At 41.3% G+C, this 17,288-nt stretch overlaps 1 protein-coding gene across 1 annotated transcript in view; it reads right to left on the reverse strand.

Moving 5' to 3' along the window:
• Positions 1-1,152: 1,152 nt before the first annotated feature.
• TRPV5 (transient receptor potential cation channel subfamily V member 5) overlaps positions 1,153-17,288 on the reverse strand; it is a 29,580-nt gene continuing 13,444 nt past the window's right edge. Inside the window, exons 9-15 of the mRNA XM_006094735.3 lie at positions 14,427-14,513; positions 14,252-14,328; positions 13,870-14,035; positions 13,599-13,665; positions 11,433-11,701; positions 2,396-2,502; positions 1,153-1,441 (exon numbers count right to left, since the gene is read on the reverse strand). Of these exons, the coding sequence (XP_006094797.1) occupies positions 1,153-1,441; positions 2,396-2,502; positions 11,433-11,701; positions 13,599-13,665; positions 13,870-14,035; positions 14,252-14,328; positions 14,427-14,513 (1,062 nt within the window). The remainder of the gene's footprint in view (positions 1,442-2,395; positions 2,503-11,432; positions 11,702-13,598; positions 13,666-13,869; positions 14,036-14,251; positions 14,329-14,426; positions 14,514-17,288) is intronic.

The raw sequence follows: 17,288 nt of genomic DNA on the forward strand, positions 1-17,288 counted from the left end.
AAATGTAAAATAGCACATCCACTGAGGAAAAGAATATGGCAGTTTCTCAAAACATTAGGCAAAGATTACAGTAAGATCCAGCAATTCTACTTGTAGGTGTGTACCCAAAGGAATTGAAACCAGGGACTTAGATAATTTTACACTAATATTTGTAACAGTATTACTCATAATAGTCAAAAGGTGAAAACAACCCAAATGTCCAACCATGATGAATCGATAAACATAATTAGTATATGCATACAATTAAATTATTTAGTCTTTAAAAACAATGAAATTCTTATACATGCTACAACATGAATGAACCTTGAAAGCATTATGCTAAGTGAAATACATCAGATACAATAGAACTAATTGTATGATTTCACTTTTATGAGGTGCCTAGAGTAGTCAAATTTATAAAAGAAAGTAGAACATTAATTATCAGGGGCCCTAGGGAGCAGATAATGGGGAATTAATGTTGAATGGGCATAAGAGTTTCACCTTAAGATAATGAAAAAGTTCTATAAATAAATACTGGTGATAGTTGAACAACAATGTGAATATAATTAATGCCATGGAATTGTATACCTAAAAATGATTAAAGTGATCATTTTATGTGTATATTACCACAATAAATTAAAAAAAATGAAGCAAGGATGAAGAACCTTTTTTCTCACAGTCTTCTAGTTGGGGTTTGGTTGCTAGGTGGGGAGAGAGCCCTTCAGGGCTATAGGAAAAAGGGAAGAGCCACAACCTCAGGGCCATGCCTGCCTTTCCCCACATTAAGCATGTGGATCCAGGCAGGCTATACAGCTTACTACTTTCCAGTACCTTCAAGAAGCAAAGAGATGATCCAGATATTATTAGTCTAGCATCCCTATTTCATGTCTTTGATGGCCAAGCCCAACTTTGCTAAAAACAAAACAAAACAAAAACAAAACCTTCTTTTCCTAAGATGTAGGGCGTTCAGAAGATGTGTCGGACAACACTTGCCTATTGCCCCCCTCCAGAAATGCTTAGATGAAGTTTGAGACACGGCCTTCAAATATTATTCTGTCCAACCCCTCCCATTATTAACAGCATGGAAGTTAGCTACTTGTATAGGAAAGTGCCTCTCTCCCTGCTTCCCACCCAGGTCACCTGGAGCTTTGTCAAGAGCAACAGGAGTTCTAATCATAAATACATATTTTCCTCTCCATCACCCTCACCAAGCTCCAGTCCAAGATTCAAGTGTCCCAGGGTGTTGCGACGAAGGATCTCCCAACCCCGGTGACTGCTGCTGCGGGATGTGGTCCGGGATAGGGAGGGTGTTGGGAGGGTCAGAGAGCCTCTGGCTCGAGTCCCATTTTCAACCACAGAGAGATGTTTCTCAGAAAGATGTTCATCCTCCCTATCTGAGGACTTGAAGGCTTCCACATAGCGAAGCATTCGCAAAGGATTTTGATCATGGAGGCTCTCGATTCTGAGGGGAAAAGGGAAAGCACTCAGTTGAGGTGGGCAGAGATGGGCTGTGGGGAGGAACAGCGGTGAATGGGGCACATGTAGGAGACTGGACCAAGAGGAAAGGGGAAGGTAAGGAGTGGAGGTGACATAAGAAGAGCACCCAGGGTCAAGTGAAGGAAAGTGCAATAGAATGAAGGACTAACTGGGGTAGAGACCAAGGAGGTCTTGAACTCAGGATTTGAGTGTGGGTATGATGGTGGGGAATATGGGTGAATATGAAATAGAAAAAAAGCCAATTAATAAATAATTATATCATAAAAATGAGGTAAAATTCAGGACATAAATAAGAGGAGAGAAGAGATAGATTAGGAGCTAAGAATAGAGTATGAAGGAGGTTAGCTTTAGGCAAGAACATACTAGAATGGGGGTCATATGGGAATAAGATTATAACAAATCTTATAACACATCCAAACATACATACATATATGTAGTTTTTCACATGTTACTGCCCTGATGGACACATAGCCTGGCATCAGCTATCATCATTTTTCTGCCCTCCTCGGCTCCAGCCTCCTCCCTCAAACTGGCTAATGCAGGGTCACTGTATAGAGTGATGACTTCTCCCTAAGGTCTAATGGAAATCTCAAGAATGGAGGGGAGGCCCTAACCAGTTTGGCTCAGTGGATAGAGCGTCGGCCTGCGGACTGAAGGGTCCCAGGTTCGATTCCGGTCAAGGGCATGTACCTTGGTTGCGGGCACATCCCCAGTAGGGGGTGTGCAGGAGACAGCTGATCAATGTTTCTCTCTCATCGATGTTTCTAACTCTATTCCTCTCCCTTCTTCTCTGTGAAAAATCAATAAAATATATTTAAAAAAAAAAGAATGGAGGGGAGGATGATAAATGTGGAACTGGTCACCCTTGTTCCCATGGCATCACACACATTTCAGTTCACGCATATACATTGTCACTCACCGCAGGAACCAGCGGTCCCCTAGCCCGTACTTGTACCCACAGATCCCAGAGCGAGGCCACAGGAAGCGAGGCATCTTTCTCTCCAGCATCACGGTGGTGGCCACGACCTGGACAGGGGGAGAGGTAGAGGAAGAACTAAGAAGGAGCCATGTGGTTCAGAGAACACAGACAGAGAACCCAAGGGCAACTATGGAATAGAGACAGCAGATATCAATGGAGATGACAGTCATTGATCCTTCCCATCACCTGTGCCAGGCACCATGCTATCTGCTTTACTCCTAATTCATCAGAAAAGGACAAGAATATTTTATGAGTGTTTTGAATAAAACAGTGACCCCTACATTACTATTCAGATTCATGAAAAGTGAGTCACTCCAAAGTAATTTCATTTGCTCTTTCATAGGAAAGCCATAGACCAATGATCCTGATTTAAATAAAATTATTAAATAGAATCTCTATGATCTTGAGGATTAAGTAAGGCTGCTAGTGCTCAGGGAACTTGTAGCAAATATCCTAACAAGGAAGAGAGTAGGTTAATGATGGCACACTTAGCAGGGAAAATTCTAGTGGCATGTCACATGTTCTGTACTTTGCCCAGCCTTCATTAATTACTTAAGTGAAACAGAAGAAAAACTTATCAAGTATACCCATGACACAAAATAGGGAGGGATATGTCATTTGCAAGGTGACAGAAGCAATATAAAAATGATCTCACCAGACAGGAATGCTGGGCAGAAAACAATAACATAAAACTTAAGGAAACCAAATATAAGGTTCTGTACTTATGTTTAAGACTCAAGTGTCTGTGTAAGTACAGGAAAACAGTGAAAGAACTTAGCGAAGTAAGTTGGGTAACAGAAATGCGGGGTTCTAGTTGATCATAAGCTCAATTTTAGGTGCTATTCATGGTTTAGTGTCCAAAGCAAGGAAGGGCATGCCCACTCTTCATACTGCATTCCTCTGATTATATCAGGACAATCCCAGTTTTGAAAGGCCCATGATCTATTAGGGCATGAACAGGAGCGTGCAGTCAGGATGGATTGGGGCCAAGAAGCTTCATTAATTGAAATGACTGCCAACCCTTTAAAATGCCCAGTTCTCCATTTTCCATTCTTACACCCTGTGTCTTTCTAGTACTCTACACTTCTCTTGACCTTCTCTCAGTTTCCTAGTTGTACCAAGTTCCATCCAACCTCAGGACTTTCAATCATTCCATTCCCTTTCCCTGGGTAGCTTTTCTTCCTCTTTATCTTGAAAAGGACACTTTTTGTTTTCTTTGCGCTATCTTTGAAACCCCCACCTTCTCTGGTAACAGGGCCCATCTTTCATTTAGATAATCTTTCCTTCTCTACCCCCACTCCATCAATTGGAGAAGACTTGTCTGCACACAGTTCTGGTTAATTAGTCTATTCTCCCCAGACTCCTCTTCCATTACCACCACCGCCACTATCCAGTCCTATAACTCAGACTTGTTGCAATGAGATAGAACTGAGACTGGGTTCACTGGAGGGAGGGAAGATGCTCTTTTAAAGGCACATTTCACAGCATCAGGATACAACATGAATGGGGCCCTTGGCATTGTGCTATGAAGTACACTTGCTCATTCCTTTGGGAGTTTACAGCTTCCCTTAGAAAAGCTGGACAAAAGTGAACAGAACAGAAAAGCTGGTATAGTGCCTGAAACGATCTGGGCTCCAACCAGACATACCTAAATTTAGTTTAATTCTTTAAACTTTTTATTTATGGAGGCCAACACAAACTCCTCCCACTGCCTTTCTTAAGTCTATTTAAGTTTGATTTTCTGTCCTGTAGCCAAGAGTCCTGATAGATACAAATCCTAATCTTTATCCTTCTTTCTTATTCTTCTTAACTGGTTAACTCTTACCCATGTTTAGGGCTCCTCTTAAATGTCACTCCATCAGAAAAGCCTTTCCTAACTTTCCTGTCAGATTCCCCTGTTGCACCCTGCTCGTAGCATCTTCTACTTCTCTGTGACACTGTTACTACAATTGTACAGCTTCCTGCGAAGTCATTTGTTTGAGGTCTGTCTTTCCAAGCTCATGTAAGGTCCATGAGGACACAACTTGCATTGGTGTGTTCGTGCTTGTATCCCCCAGCTCCTGGACACTTCCCAACTCATAATTATTACCTAAATAATTATTATAAAATGAATGAAAAGTTTGAGGGATTAACTAATAGCTGTATTCAAATATTTGAACAGTGTTCATAGGGAAAGGGTGTGTTCTGCATTATACAAGACTTGGGCCAAAGAATGGAATTATAGAAAAATGTGTTTCAGCTCAATGTAACATGGGCTTTTCTAATAACAAAAAAACACTTAAAATATGAAATAAGCTTGCCTCCTCCCAATCACTGCCCAAATCCACATGATAATAAGATCCCAATCAGCATTGAAAAATATATTGAATGACTCTCTGGCCAATAAATGATTATACAATGGATAGAAACTCAACTAGAGGACCACTAAAGGAATTTCCAACTCTAAAATTTTATTAGCCTATCATGATATAAAAAAAACAGAACAGCACTGCCAGTGTGGCTCAGTGGTTAAGCATTGACCTATGAACCACAAGGTCATGGTTCTATTCCCAGTCTGGGCTCATGCCCAGGTTGTGGGCTCAATCCCCAGTGGGGACATGATAAGGCAGCTGATCATGTCTCTCTCTCATCAATGTTCTATTTCTCTCTCCCACTCCCTTCCTCTCTGAAATCAATAAAAATATATTTTAAAAACAGATCATAGAGAAACAGGGAGTTATAGAAGATAAGGTCCAAATTAAAAACTAGGATATAGGAGATCCAAGATGGCTACCAATGGGACGGCAAGCTGTAAGATAGTGTGTGAGTGAGAGAACGAAAGGAGGGTGTATGGATGTGCAGGGAGCATCTATATTTGTGAGTGAGGGACAGCTATATTCCAAGGACTTGTTGGGGACTGCCGGACAGGGCTTCCCTGGATTGGCAGCCTCTACTGCTGCTGAAATCTCTCCCAGAGTGGCTGGCTCTGTCACAGAGACTGCACCATCTTAAAGGGAAGAGTGGCAGTGATCTAAAGCCCAGCCTTACCTTCAACTGGGCAGACCTCAGATACTTCCAAGGACCCTACAACCACAACCCCCAGGAATAAGCTGCCTCAGCTGCGAACCCAGGAACACCAAAACTCCAGCCTCTCTGACCATGAGTGCCAAGAAAGTCTGTCCAGGAGGAGACAAAGTGGTGTGAATACATAGATGAGCCCTGTGCCTTCTCACAGAGCAGATAGAAGGAACAGCTGAATCGATTACATCCACCCAGAATTGGCAAATTAAATACAGCTGGTGAGGCAATCTGTGGATGGAAAGTCAATGCAAGACAGAGAGCTACATAACCAGACATCCAGAGGGGAGAGATCATGGGGAGACATAGAAACAGCCCACATATGAAAGAACAGGAGGAATCACCAGAAAATAAACAAAATGGAGGCAAGCAATATGTCAGAGAAAGAATTCAGAGCAATGGTCATAAGGTCGCTGAAAAGGATGGAAGACAAATTCAACAACATGTGTAAGAACCAAGAGGAAATGAAGAAGAACCAAGAAGAAATGAAAAAATGACATTGCTGCAATAAAGAACTCAATAGAAAGCATCAATAGTAAACTGAAAGAAGCAGAGGACCACATCAGTGAGCTAGAAGACAAGTTAGAAAAAAATACCCAAGCAGAGCAGTATTTAGAAAAAACAAACAAACAAAAAAAAAACCTTAAAAAACAGAAGATCCTAAGGAAACTGTAGGACAACAGGATACTAATTAACATCCACATAATAGGGGTGCCAGAAGAAGAGGAAACTGAGCAAGGAATAGAAAACCTGTTTGAAGAAATAATGACAAAAAACTTCCCTGACATAGAGAAGAAAAACTCACACAAGTCCAAGAAGCTCACAGAGTCCCAAAAGACCAACACCAAGACACATTATAATTAAACTGTCAAACACCAACGACAAAGTAAGAATCTTAAAGGCTGCCAGAGAGAGACAGAAAGTTACCTACAAAGCAACCCCCATCAGACTAGTGACTGATTTCTCAACAGAAACACATCAGGCCAGAAGGGAATAAAATGAAATATACAAAGTCATGCAAAGGAAGGGTCTGAATCCAAGAATACTGTACCCAGCAAGGCTATCAATCAAAATTGAGGGTGAAATCAGGAGCTTCACAGACAAAAAAGGACTAAGGGAGTTTATTACTACCAAACCAGCAATGCAAGAAATGCTAAAGGGTCTGCTGTAAAAAGAAGAAATAGGAAGGGAAGAAGGAACACAGGCATAAAGAATAAAAACGGCAACAAACAATAATAACTTTAAATATAAATGGATTAAATGCCCCAATCAAAAGACATAGGGTAGCTGAATGGATAAGAAAGCATGACCCATATATCTGCTGTCTACAGAAAACCCACCTCAGAAAAAAGGACTCACACAGACTGATGGTAAAGGGATGGAAAAAGGTTTTTCAGACGAATGGAAATGAAAAAAAAAAGCTGGGATAGCAATACTTATATCTGACAAATTAGACCTCAAAAGTGAAGGCCATAACAAGAGATAAGGAAGGCCACTTCATAATACTAAAGGGAGAAATCCAACAAGAAGAAATAACTCAGGAGATGGGGGGGTTATGTGGGGATAAGGACACATATGTAATAATTAATCAATAAAAAAATTTTTAAAAAATTTAAAAAATAAAATAAAATAAAGAAGAAATAACCCTGGCAAACATATATGCACCCAATACAGAAGCACCCAAATACATAAAAAAAACTTCTGGAGGATATCAAGGGAGAGATTGACAGCAATACAGTCATAGTAGGGGACTTTAATACCCCACTAACACCACTGGACAAATCCTCTAAACAAAAAATCATCAAAGAAACATCAATCCTAAATGACTCACTAGATCAGATGGAATTGACATCTTCATAACATTTCACCCCATAGCCACAGAATATATGTTCTTCTCAAGTGCACATGGGTCATTTTCAAAGATAGACCACATATTGGGACACAGGCAAAGTCTCTTCAAATTCAAGAAGCTAGAAATCATATCAAGCATCTTCTCAGATCACAATGGCATAAAACTAGAACTCAACTACAATAAAAACAATGAAAAAAATCAAACACCTGGAGGCTAAATAGCATGCTATTAAACAATGATTGGGTTACCAAAGAGATCAAAGAAGAAATAAAAAGCATCATGGCAACAAATGACAATGAAAACACAACAATCCAAAATCTATGGGACAGTAAAAGCAGTCTTGAGAGGGAAGTTCATAGCTCTACAGGCCTATCTCAAAAAAACAAGAAACAATGGTAATAAATTATCTAACCATACAACTCAAAGAGTTAGAAAGAGAGCAACAAGAAGAGCCCAGGGTAAGCAGAAGGAAGGAAATAATAAAGATCAGAGCGGAGATAAATGACATAGAAACAACAAAAAAAAAAATACAAAAGATCAACAAAACCAAGAGCTAGTTCTTTGAAAGGATAAACAAGATTGATGTACCTCTAGCCAGGCTCACCAAGAAGCAAAGAGAGAGGATCCAAATAAACAAAATCAGAAATGAAAGAGGTGAAGTAACAACCGATCCCACAGAAATACAAACGATTATGAAAAAATACTATGAACAACTCTATTTCAACAAAATGGACAACCTAGATGAAATGGACATATTCTTAGAAAAATACAAGCTCCCAAAACTCAATCAGGAAGAAACAAAAAATCCTGAATGGGCTGATAACTACCAAAGAAATTGAAGCAGCGATGAAAAATCTTCCAGCAAACAAAAGCCCTCGTCCGGATGTCTTTACAGGGGAGTTCTACCAAGCATTCAAAGAAGAACTAAACCTATCATCCTCAGACTATTCCAAAAAAATTCAAGAGGAAGGCACACTTTCAAGTTTTGTCTATGAAGCCAGTATTACCCTAATCCCAAAAACCAGATAAAGAGACCACACAAAAAAGAGAACTACTGGCCAATCTCCTTGATGAACATAGATGCTAAAATCCTCAACACAATTCTAGCAAATCAGATTCAGCTTTACATTAGAAAGATCATACACCATGACCAAGAGGGATTTATTCTGGGGATGCAAGTATGGTACAATATTCGCAAATCAATAAATGTGATACATCACATAAACACACTGAGAGACAAAAATCACATAATCATATCAATTGATGCAGAAAAAGCATTTGACAAAATCCAACACCTTTTCTTGATAAAAACTCTCAGCAAAGTGGGAATAATGGAATCATACCTCAACATAATATAGCCTTATATGACAAACCTACAGCCAATATCATACTCAATGGGCAAAAACTAAATTCATTTCCCCCAAGAACAGGAACAAGGCAGGAGTGCCCACTTTCACCACTCCTGTTCAATATAGTACTGGAAGTGCTAGCCATAGTGATCAGACAAGAAGAAGAAATAAAAGGCATCCAAATTGGAAAAGAAGAAGTAAAACTGTCCTTATTCACAGATGACATGATACTATACATAGAAAACCCCAAAGAGTCCATCAAAAAACTACTAGACCTAATAAATGAATTTGTCAATGTAGCAGGATACAAAATTAACACCCAGAAATCTATGGTCCTTTTACACACCAATAATGAACTCACAGAAAGGGAAATGAAAAAAAAAATCTAATTTACCATTGGACCAAAAAACTTAAGATACCTAGGAATAAATTTAACTAAGAATGTAAAAGACCTGTACTCAGAAAATTTCAGGACATTGAAAAAAGAGATTGAGGAAGACATAAACAAATGGAAGAACATACCATGTTCATGGATTGGTAGAATCAATATCATTAAAATGTCCATATCACCCAGAGCAATCTACAGATTCAGTGTAATCCCCATTAAAATACCAACGGCATAGCCCTAACCGGTTTGGCTCAGTAGATAGAGCATCGGCCTTTGGACTCAAGGGTCCGGGGTTCGATTCCGGTCAAGGGCATGTACCTTGGTTTCGGGCACATCCCCAGTGGGGAGTGTGCAGGAGGCAGCTGATCGATGTTTCTCTCTCATCGATGTTTCTAACTCTCTATCCCTTCCTCTCTGTAAAAAATCAATAAAATATATTTAAAAAAAATACCAATGGCATATTTCAAAGATCTAGAACAAACTCTCCAAACATTCATCTGGAATAAAAAAAAAAAGACCCCAAATAGCCACAGCAATCCTGAGAAAGAAGAACAAAGTTGGAGGGATCACATTACCAGATATCAAGCTATATTACCAAGCCATGGTTCTCAAAACTGCCTGGTACTGACACAAGAACAGACATATAGACCAATGGAACAGAACAGAGGACCCAGAAATTGACCCAAGCCATTATGCTCAATTAATATTTGACAAAGGAGGCAAGAGCATATAATGGAGTCAAAACAGTCTCTTTAATAAATGATGCTAGGAAATTTGGTCAGATACATGCAAAAAAATGAAACTAGATCACCATCTTACACCACACACAAAAACAAACTCAAAATGGCTAAAGGACTTGAATGTAAGATGGGAAACCATAAAAATCCTACAAGATTCCATAGGCAGCAAAATAGCAGACATATGTCGTAGCAATATCTTTACAGACACAGCTCCTAGGGCAATGAAGACTAAGGAGAAAATAAACAAATGGGACTACATCAAAATAAAAAGCTTCTGTACAGCAAAAGAAACCATCAACAAAACAAGAAAGCAACAAGTACTGCATGGGAGAACATATTTGCCAATGCTATTTCAGATAAGGGTTTAATCTCCAAAATTTACAGAGAACTCATACAACTTAACAAAAGGAAGATAAACGATCCAATCAAAAAATGGTCAAAGGATCTAAATAGATACTTTTTGAAAGAGGACCTACAGAAGGCCCAGAAACATATGAAAACATGCTCAAAGTCACTAATCATCTAAGATATGCAAATCAAAACAACAATGAGATGCCACCTCACACCTGTTAGAATGGCTATCATCAACAAATCAACAGACAATACGTGCTGGCAAGGATGTGGAGAAAAAGGAACCCTCCTGCACTGCTGGTGGGAATGCAGACTGGTGCAGCCACTGTGAAAGATAGAATAGAGTTTCCTCAAAAAGTTAAAAATGGAACTCCCATTTGACCCAGTAATCCCACTTCTAGAACTATATCCCAAGAAATCAGAAACACCAATCAGAAAGGATATATGCACCCCTATGTTCATAGCAGCACAATTTATAATAGCTAAGATTTGGAAACAGCCTAAGTGCCCATCAGCAGATGAGTGGATTAAAAAACTGTGGTACATCTACACAATGTAATACTATGCCACTATAAAAAAGAAGGAACTTTTACCACTTGTAACAACATGGATGGAAATAGAGAGCATTATGCTAAGCAAAATAAGCCAGTTGGAGTAAGATAAATATCACATGATCTCACTCAAATGTGGGATATAATGATCAAAATAATTTGATGAACAAGAATAGATCGATCTATAGACAAATGGTGGGGGGGTGTTAGAGAGCAACCAAAGGACTTGTATGCATGCATATTAACATAACCAATGGACACAGACACTGGGGCAGTGGGGGCTTGCCCGGGGTGAGAATGGCTGGGGGTGGGGGGGGGGTTCAATTTGTGATAAAGGAGACATATGTAAAACTTTAGACAATAAAAAATTCTAAAATTATCAGAAAAAAATAAATAAAAACTAGGATATATAAGAACAAGACTGTTTCTAGTTCTCCCTGGACTCAAAGATGATGGCTGAATCTACTTTTCCCTTGTGATCAATATCCTCAGATCTTGGGTGTTGATCCTACCCATTGCTACCAGTTTACCCTCCTTTGTCTCCTAGATCTATCCAAATGTATCTCTGTTGAGGTGACAGCCCCACTGGGTTTTTTATGACTCTCCTAAGAGTCATCCACCATAACATAACACTCTGGTTTTTCCCCCTTCCCCCTGCTCCTTAGTAAGACTAACACTAGTAAACTTACCTGAGCCCTCCAGAGCTCATCCCGCTCTTGAGCCACTCGCCAGTGAGTGTCACCCATCATGGCTATGAACAGGTTGAGCATAAGTAGTGTGGCGATGATGGCAAAGGCCGCATAGGTGATGTGGTATACGAAAGGCAAATCCACGTCATAGTTGGCAGGGCCATCGATGAGGGTGAGGAAAAGCTCAAAGGTCGTGAACAGTGATGTGGGGTAGTTATAGAATTCCCCTAGCTTTTTTGGGTCCTCTGTCTGGAAAATGATAAAGAACGCTGCTCCGCCCAAGAAAAAGGCATGGAGATGGAAGAAAAGAGAATGATCACAATAAGCATTCATTCTACTTCCAACATATATCTCCGTACACTTACATGCACCTATACCAACTTACACACCTATAAATATAGATGTGTGAATGTATACATGTAAGTTACATTTTACCTGTGGACCTGGCTAATCCTGAGACATCCTATGCCAAGTTCATCACTCTGGATAATGTTAATATTCAGCCATTTAGCTGAATATTAGCACACACACACACACACACACACACACACACACACACACACACACTAGTAGCCCTGCACACGAATCCGTGCACCAGTAGCTCTCTGCAGGGCCTGGCCACTCTGCGCCTGCTGCCCAGAGGCTCTCCACAGCCCAGAGGCCCATCCATGGCCGGGCACGGAACGCTTGCCTCGTCACCTGGGCAACGACGCAAGCATTCTGCGCCCTGGCCTGGCCAGAGGCCCATCTGCCACTGGAAAATGCAAAGACTTCCCTCCCTGTTATCAGGAACTCTGATAAAGGGCTTCCTTCCTCTTTCTCAGCCGGCTTTCACCCCTGTGCCTCTGCCACCAGCCCCTCCTGTCACACTATCCTTCACTCCCTCCACCCCCTGGCCGCCCAGACTTGACCTTGCCTGGGAGTCAGGGGCCACTTGACTCTGCTCAGCTCGCCAGTTTCTTCTCTTCTTATGCAAGCATTCTGTGCCCTGGCCAGGCCAGAGGCCCTTCTGCGGCCAGGCGCAGAACGCTTGCCTCGTCGCCGGGGCGACAAAGCAAGCATTCTGCCAGGCCGCTCACACTGCCCACTCTCAGTGGCCACCCCCCCAGGACTGGGGGACTCCGGCGGGGCTGAGAGGACTGGGCGCCACCATCTTGTGGCTATGGACGCCGCCATCTTTATGACAGAGTAGCAGTTAATTTGCATATTACCATTTTATTAGATAGGATATATACATATATTTTAGTTTTAACCTTTTATAGTTCAGCTGCTGGTGAAGTTTTTTGGTCTACTGGTTTATGGGATCCCCATTTAATAGGGAATTCCTAAGACAGGAATAGTGCCCTTTGCACTGAGCCCTGGTCTTTGAGAGTTGGGGGGTTCCTCAAATATCATCTAGTACATCCCATTGTCTTATGGATGTTCAGTTGAGGACATTGAAGACTGGATTAGAGTTGTCGCCTTTGACTCTTCCTTCCTCTTTCTGCCTAAAAACTTTCTTCTACTCATTTACTTGTCCTGTCCCTCCCCCTGTCTGCCAGTTTCATGCTGTGATCCTTTCTCTCCTCCCTGGCATTCTCCCACTGCACCCAGGGCCTTCGGTAAGCACCTGCTTGCCTCTCTCTGCCCAGTCTTTCTTCACAACTCTCTGTCTGTTTTCCTCTCTCATTCTTCAAACTCTCCAAACATTTTTTGTACCTCCTTTTGAGAATTCTTTCTCTTTTTTTCAACTTTGACCACACATAGAAAAAAAGCACATTATGTGTTATTGAATGCTTTATGTTTCTTCTATAGTGTACATATAGACGGCTTACATACTGCACTGTCTCTGCCTACATCATTTTCTGAAATCCATATGTGGCCAGTCTTTCCTGTTTAATGTCCCTCTCACTACAAAGCCCTTTTTCTACATGTCCTTTAAGGATCTTGCAGGGTGGGTAGTCAACATGAATGTTATTGGCTCAGAAAGTCAGAGCACATGGGTTTACCTTCTAGGCCAACCTGAGTGACCCTGGTTCTATGGGTGTCAGTGTGTATTTTGACTCACTTTCCACTTGGGAGGGGGTGTAAATGGGAGTGCAAACAAGAACTGAGAGCAAGAGTGAGAGAGAATATTCTAAAGAATTGGATCCAATTATCTAGTGGGGGAAGAAGTAGTGCTCTTACCTGAGGCAAATCCCAGAATAACCACAGCCATCAGCCAGCAGAAACGCAGTAAGTCTCCAAAAATCATCTACAGAAAACAGAGAAGGGGAGAGAGGGTGGAGTGATCCTTTTCCCATTTGCCTCTCAGCAGTTATCACTAATTGATCAGGAGGTCCCTGGAGTTCCACCAGATCCACTCTGAGCAGCATTTTTCTTTTGGCTCCCACCCTCTCCCTCTGTCTGGGAAGGTCCCATGGATGAAGCCAGAGGAAACTTTGGGGAAAGCACTGACCTTCTGAATCATGATGCTGAAGGGACCCAACATCTGGAATCCTCGAGCAAAATATATAACGCTGCACCAGCCCAGTACCAGACCGAGGGACATGGGCACCACCTCCCCTCTGGTGTTGGAGAGCCTCATTACCATGGTCACCAGCACTAGGGAGGCAGAGGTGATGCTGTGGGGGAGAGCAGAGAGCAGGAAGTGAGAGGAAGGCTGGATATTCTAGGTCCTCTCCAACACAGTCATGACTTGGGTGGTACCTACACACTTAGACTTAATCTTTATATCTGAAACACACATATAGGAAAAGTAAGCTGAGGTCTAGGTCCCAGAGAGACCTGGAGCAATTCTGGTGAGGGAAGACATGGGGCTGGAAGGAAGGGACACTCACATGATGACATGGAATGGCCCACCAAGGACAGTCTGTCCAAAATAGCGAGAGGCACCAACCCTGAAGATGTCTGGGATCTGGGAAGAGGCCAGTAAAACAAAAAGACCATGGAGACTGCAGTTCAGTCTGGGGCCTCAGGTAGATGGCCTTGGCCTGGACCCCATGTGTACCTCACCTCTAGGATCAGCATGATTAGAGCCCCGACGACGGTCACCAGCTCCCCCACCAGCCGGATTTTATCCTGTTCAGTTACATAGGCCTCCTATGAGGGAAAATTCAGAATGAGAAATGCTTTCTGATGGATTGAAACTCAAATCCTTTTGGGCAAGTGGTCTAATGCAAGGGTGGAGAACCTCAGGCCCACAGGTTGCATAAAGTCCACGAAATCATTTGGTCTGACCCTGCCAAGGCAATAAGGGTGAATTAATTAAATGTTTGACCAAATATAGCAGGCTAATTTTTTTTTATACCAGGCTAATTTTTAAGTTGATAATTTTGTATGGCCCACAAATGATGTTATAAATATCCAAATGGTCCTTGGCAGAAAAAGGTTCCACACCCCTGGTCTAAAGTAACTAAGGTCTATCCAAAATGAAGAAAAGATCACCTTTCTACACCACCACACCCAGGATGGTTTTGTCATTGTGGCTAACTCTGTGACCAGGACATTAGTCTGTGTATCCATATGTTGCTTATGCTGATAACTTGAGTAATTCCCTAGCAAGTCATCATTTATACATATGTTATGAGTGGTAATTTATGATATATGCACCAAGGCTGCGATCACATTTTAGAACATCAAGTTTAGAAAGTTATTGTAACAGGAAGAGGTATTAGTGGCTTGGAATGGTTTCAGCTATGCGGAAATTCCAGCTTTTCCAATCCCATTGTGGTTCCTGGCAGGTAGAAGAGACTATAAACATATCACAGAATTCAGTTTCCCGTGTGGAGCCAGAACCCACTAACTCTAGCACAACCTCAACTCAGTCACTAGACTTTCCTGATCTTGAGGTTTCTCATCTGAAAAATGGAAACTCTGATGCTTACCTCCCCAGGGTTACTGTGAAGTTGGAATTAGATGATGTATTTGGTTGTACTTCATAATCTATAAAATAGTATAGATATATTTATCATGGTTTTATTAGGACTTGGCAATAGAGAGAAGAGCAGGCGAGGTGCTAGAGACACTATATGGATTTTAGTTCTGAGGAAGGGCCCCTGTCTTGTCCTGAGCAGTAGGTGTAGAAGGTATAGTCCTATGTTCAAGATAAAAATAAGACCATCCTTTTTGGATGCATATTACGTCATAGTGAGTCTTTGCAACATTATACAGACATAGTGATGGAATTCTACAATAATGATCTTTAACTTTTTTGAAGTTCTGAGCACATCGGAGAATATCATAAAGACTACAGACCCTCCTTCCAGAAAACAGTTCATACATATGCAGTCCCCACATAAATTTAGACAAATAATTTTAACACATTCAAGTACCCTTTATCCTTTTGAGAACTCTGTTCTCCATAGTCACATCTCTGGATAGTGTAACCAAGTTAGGAGTTGAGGGACCCTGGGGTCAGTGCGAAAGTTGATGATTTCAACTGGGGAGGATATGATTGCTCATGACACATAAGGAAAGCTAAGTAACTTCACTCTGCTAATAAACTGGAACCTCTTAGCATCCCTCTGCAGGCTACTTTGGTGGTGCACTCACTGGTACAATGAGAAGCATAGCTTTTGAAACAGAAAGAGATGTCATATGGTAGGAGGTGATCTATGGTATAAAAAAAGTACCCACCAAGTGCCTCATGGCTCAGAATGTGTAGAACAGCACAAAAGAAGCCAAGGAGATAGCCTTTAAGCGTAGGGCCAGACTGACCAGCAGATGGTTGAAATGTTGAAACTACATCATATGGGGCCAAGAAAGACCGGGAAAAGAGTTGGTATCTGTGCCTGGTGAACAGTGTGATCTAAAAACCTGTGACTAGATTTTAGTTACACTTTTTGTTGTTTAAAGAACTGATGATCTGTAAACTTCTCTGACATTTATCTGTCTTGAGAAACTAGTTAATTTTATTTTATTATATAATGGGAAATTTCCTTTTCCTTTGTTTTCAAGGAAGCTCAGAGTTCTCTTTTCATCCTCAGCTCTAGAAGCTACTTTGAATACCCTCTTCTCTGTCCTGAAATTCAATTAATGGGCTTTGTTCTTTATCTAAATGTTCCCATGACATCTTGTAAAACATGCCAACTCCTTTTGAGATCAGATAGTAAGTAATAGGATAAATAAATATGTTAACTATAGAAACAAAATAGCACTAAATATAAAAATAACTGCATCAATGTCATAAACATGTACATACAAAATTTTTGAATTCAGTTTAAAACTTTGTATCTTGACCCTTGCTGGTGTGTCTGAGTTAGTTGAGTGTGGTCTCATGCACTCAAAAGGTCACCATTCAATTCCCAGTCAGGGCACATGCCAGGGTTGCAGGCTCGATCCTCAGTAGGAGGCGTGCAGGAGGCAGCCAGTTGATGTTTCTCTCTGTCCCTCTCCCTTCCTCTCTTTCTCTAAAAATCAATTAAAAACATATTTTTAAAAATTCTTTTTAAAACTTTGTATCTTGGTTGAGTATGTCTACAAAACTGCCACCAACCTTCCCTTGGCTCAATTAAGAATAAAAGGAAGTACTGTGCACACATTGGTCAGGTGAGTTGTAGGGATGAGTACGCCCCTAGAGGACAGTGGGAAAGTGGCACCAGCTCTTCCCCAGAGATGAAAAGGTGAAACCCCAACTAATGAGAAATGTTAGGGACAATTTCTATCACCACCATCTTCTTCTGGGATTTCCCCTCACCTGTACTGTTTGTTAGTTTGTTCAGCAGATTCCGTTACAGGTACGCGATCCCTGCACAAGTTCACTGGTGAGTAACAGAGGTGTCCAGAGACCCCAAGTGTTTGTATCTGCTCCACCTGGGATCTGATGACCCTAAAAAGTCGTTTCCTTCACCACTTTGTTGCCAAAGGTCCTTTCCC

This window comes from Myotis lucifugus, unplaced genomic scaffold (assembly GCF_000147115.1).
Source record: "Myotis lucifugus unplaced genomic scaffold, Myoluc2.0 scaffold_141, whole genome shotgun sequence".
Taxonomy (NCBI): Eukaryota; Metazoa; Chordata; class Mammalia; order Chiroptera; family Vespertilionidae; genus Myotis; species Myotis lucifugus.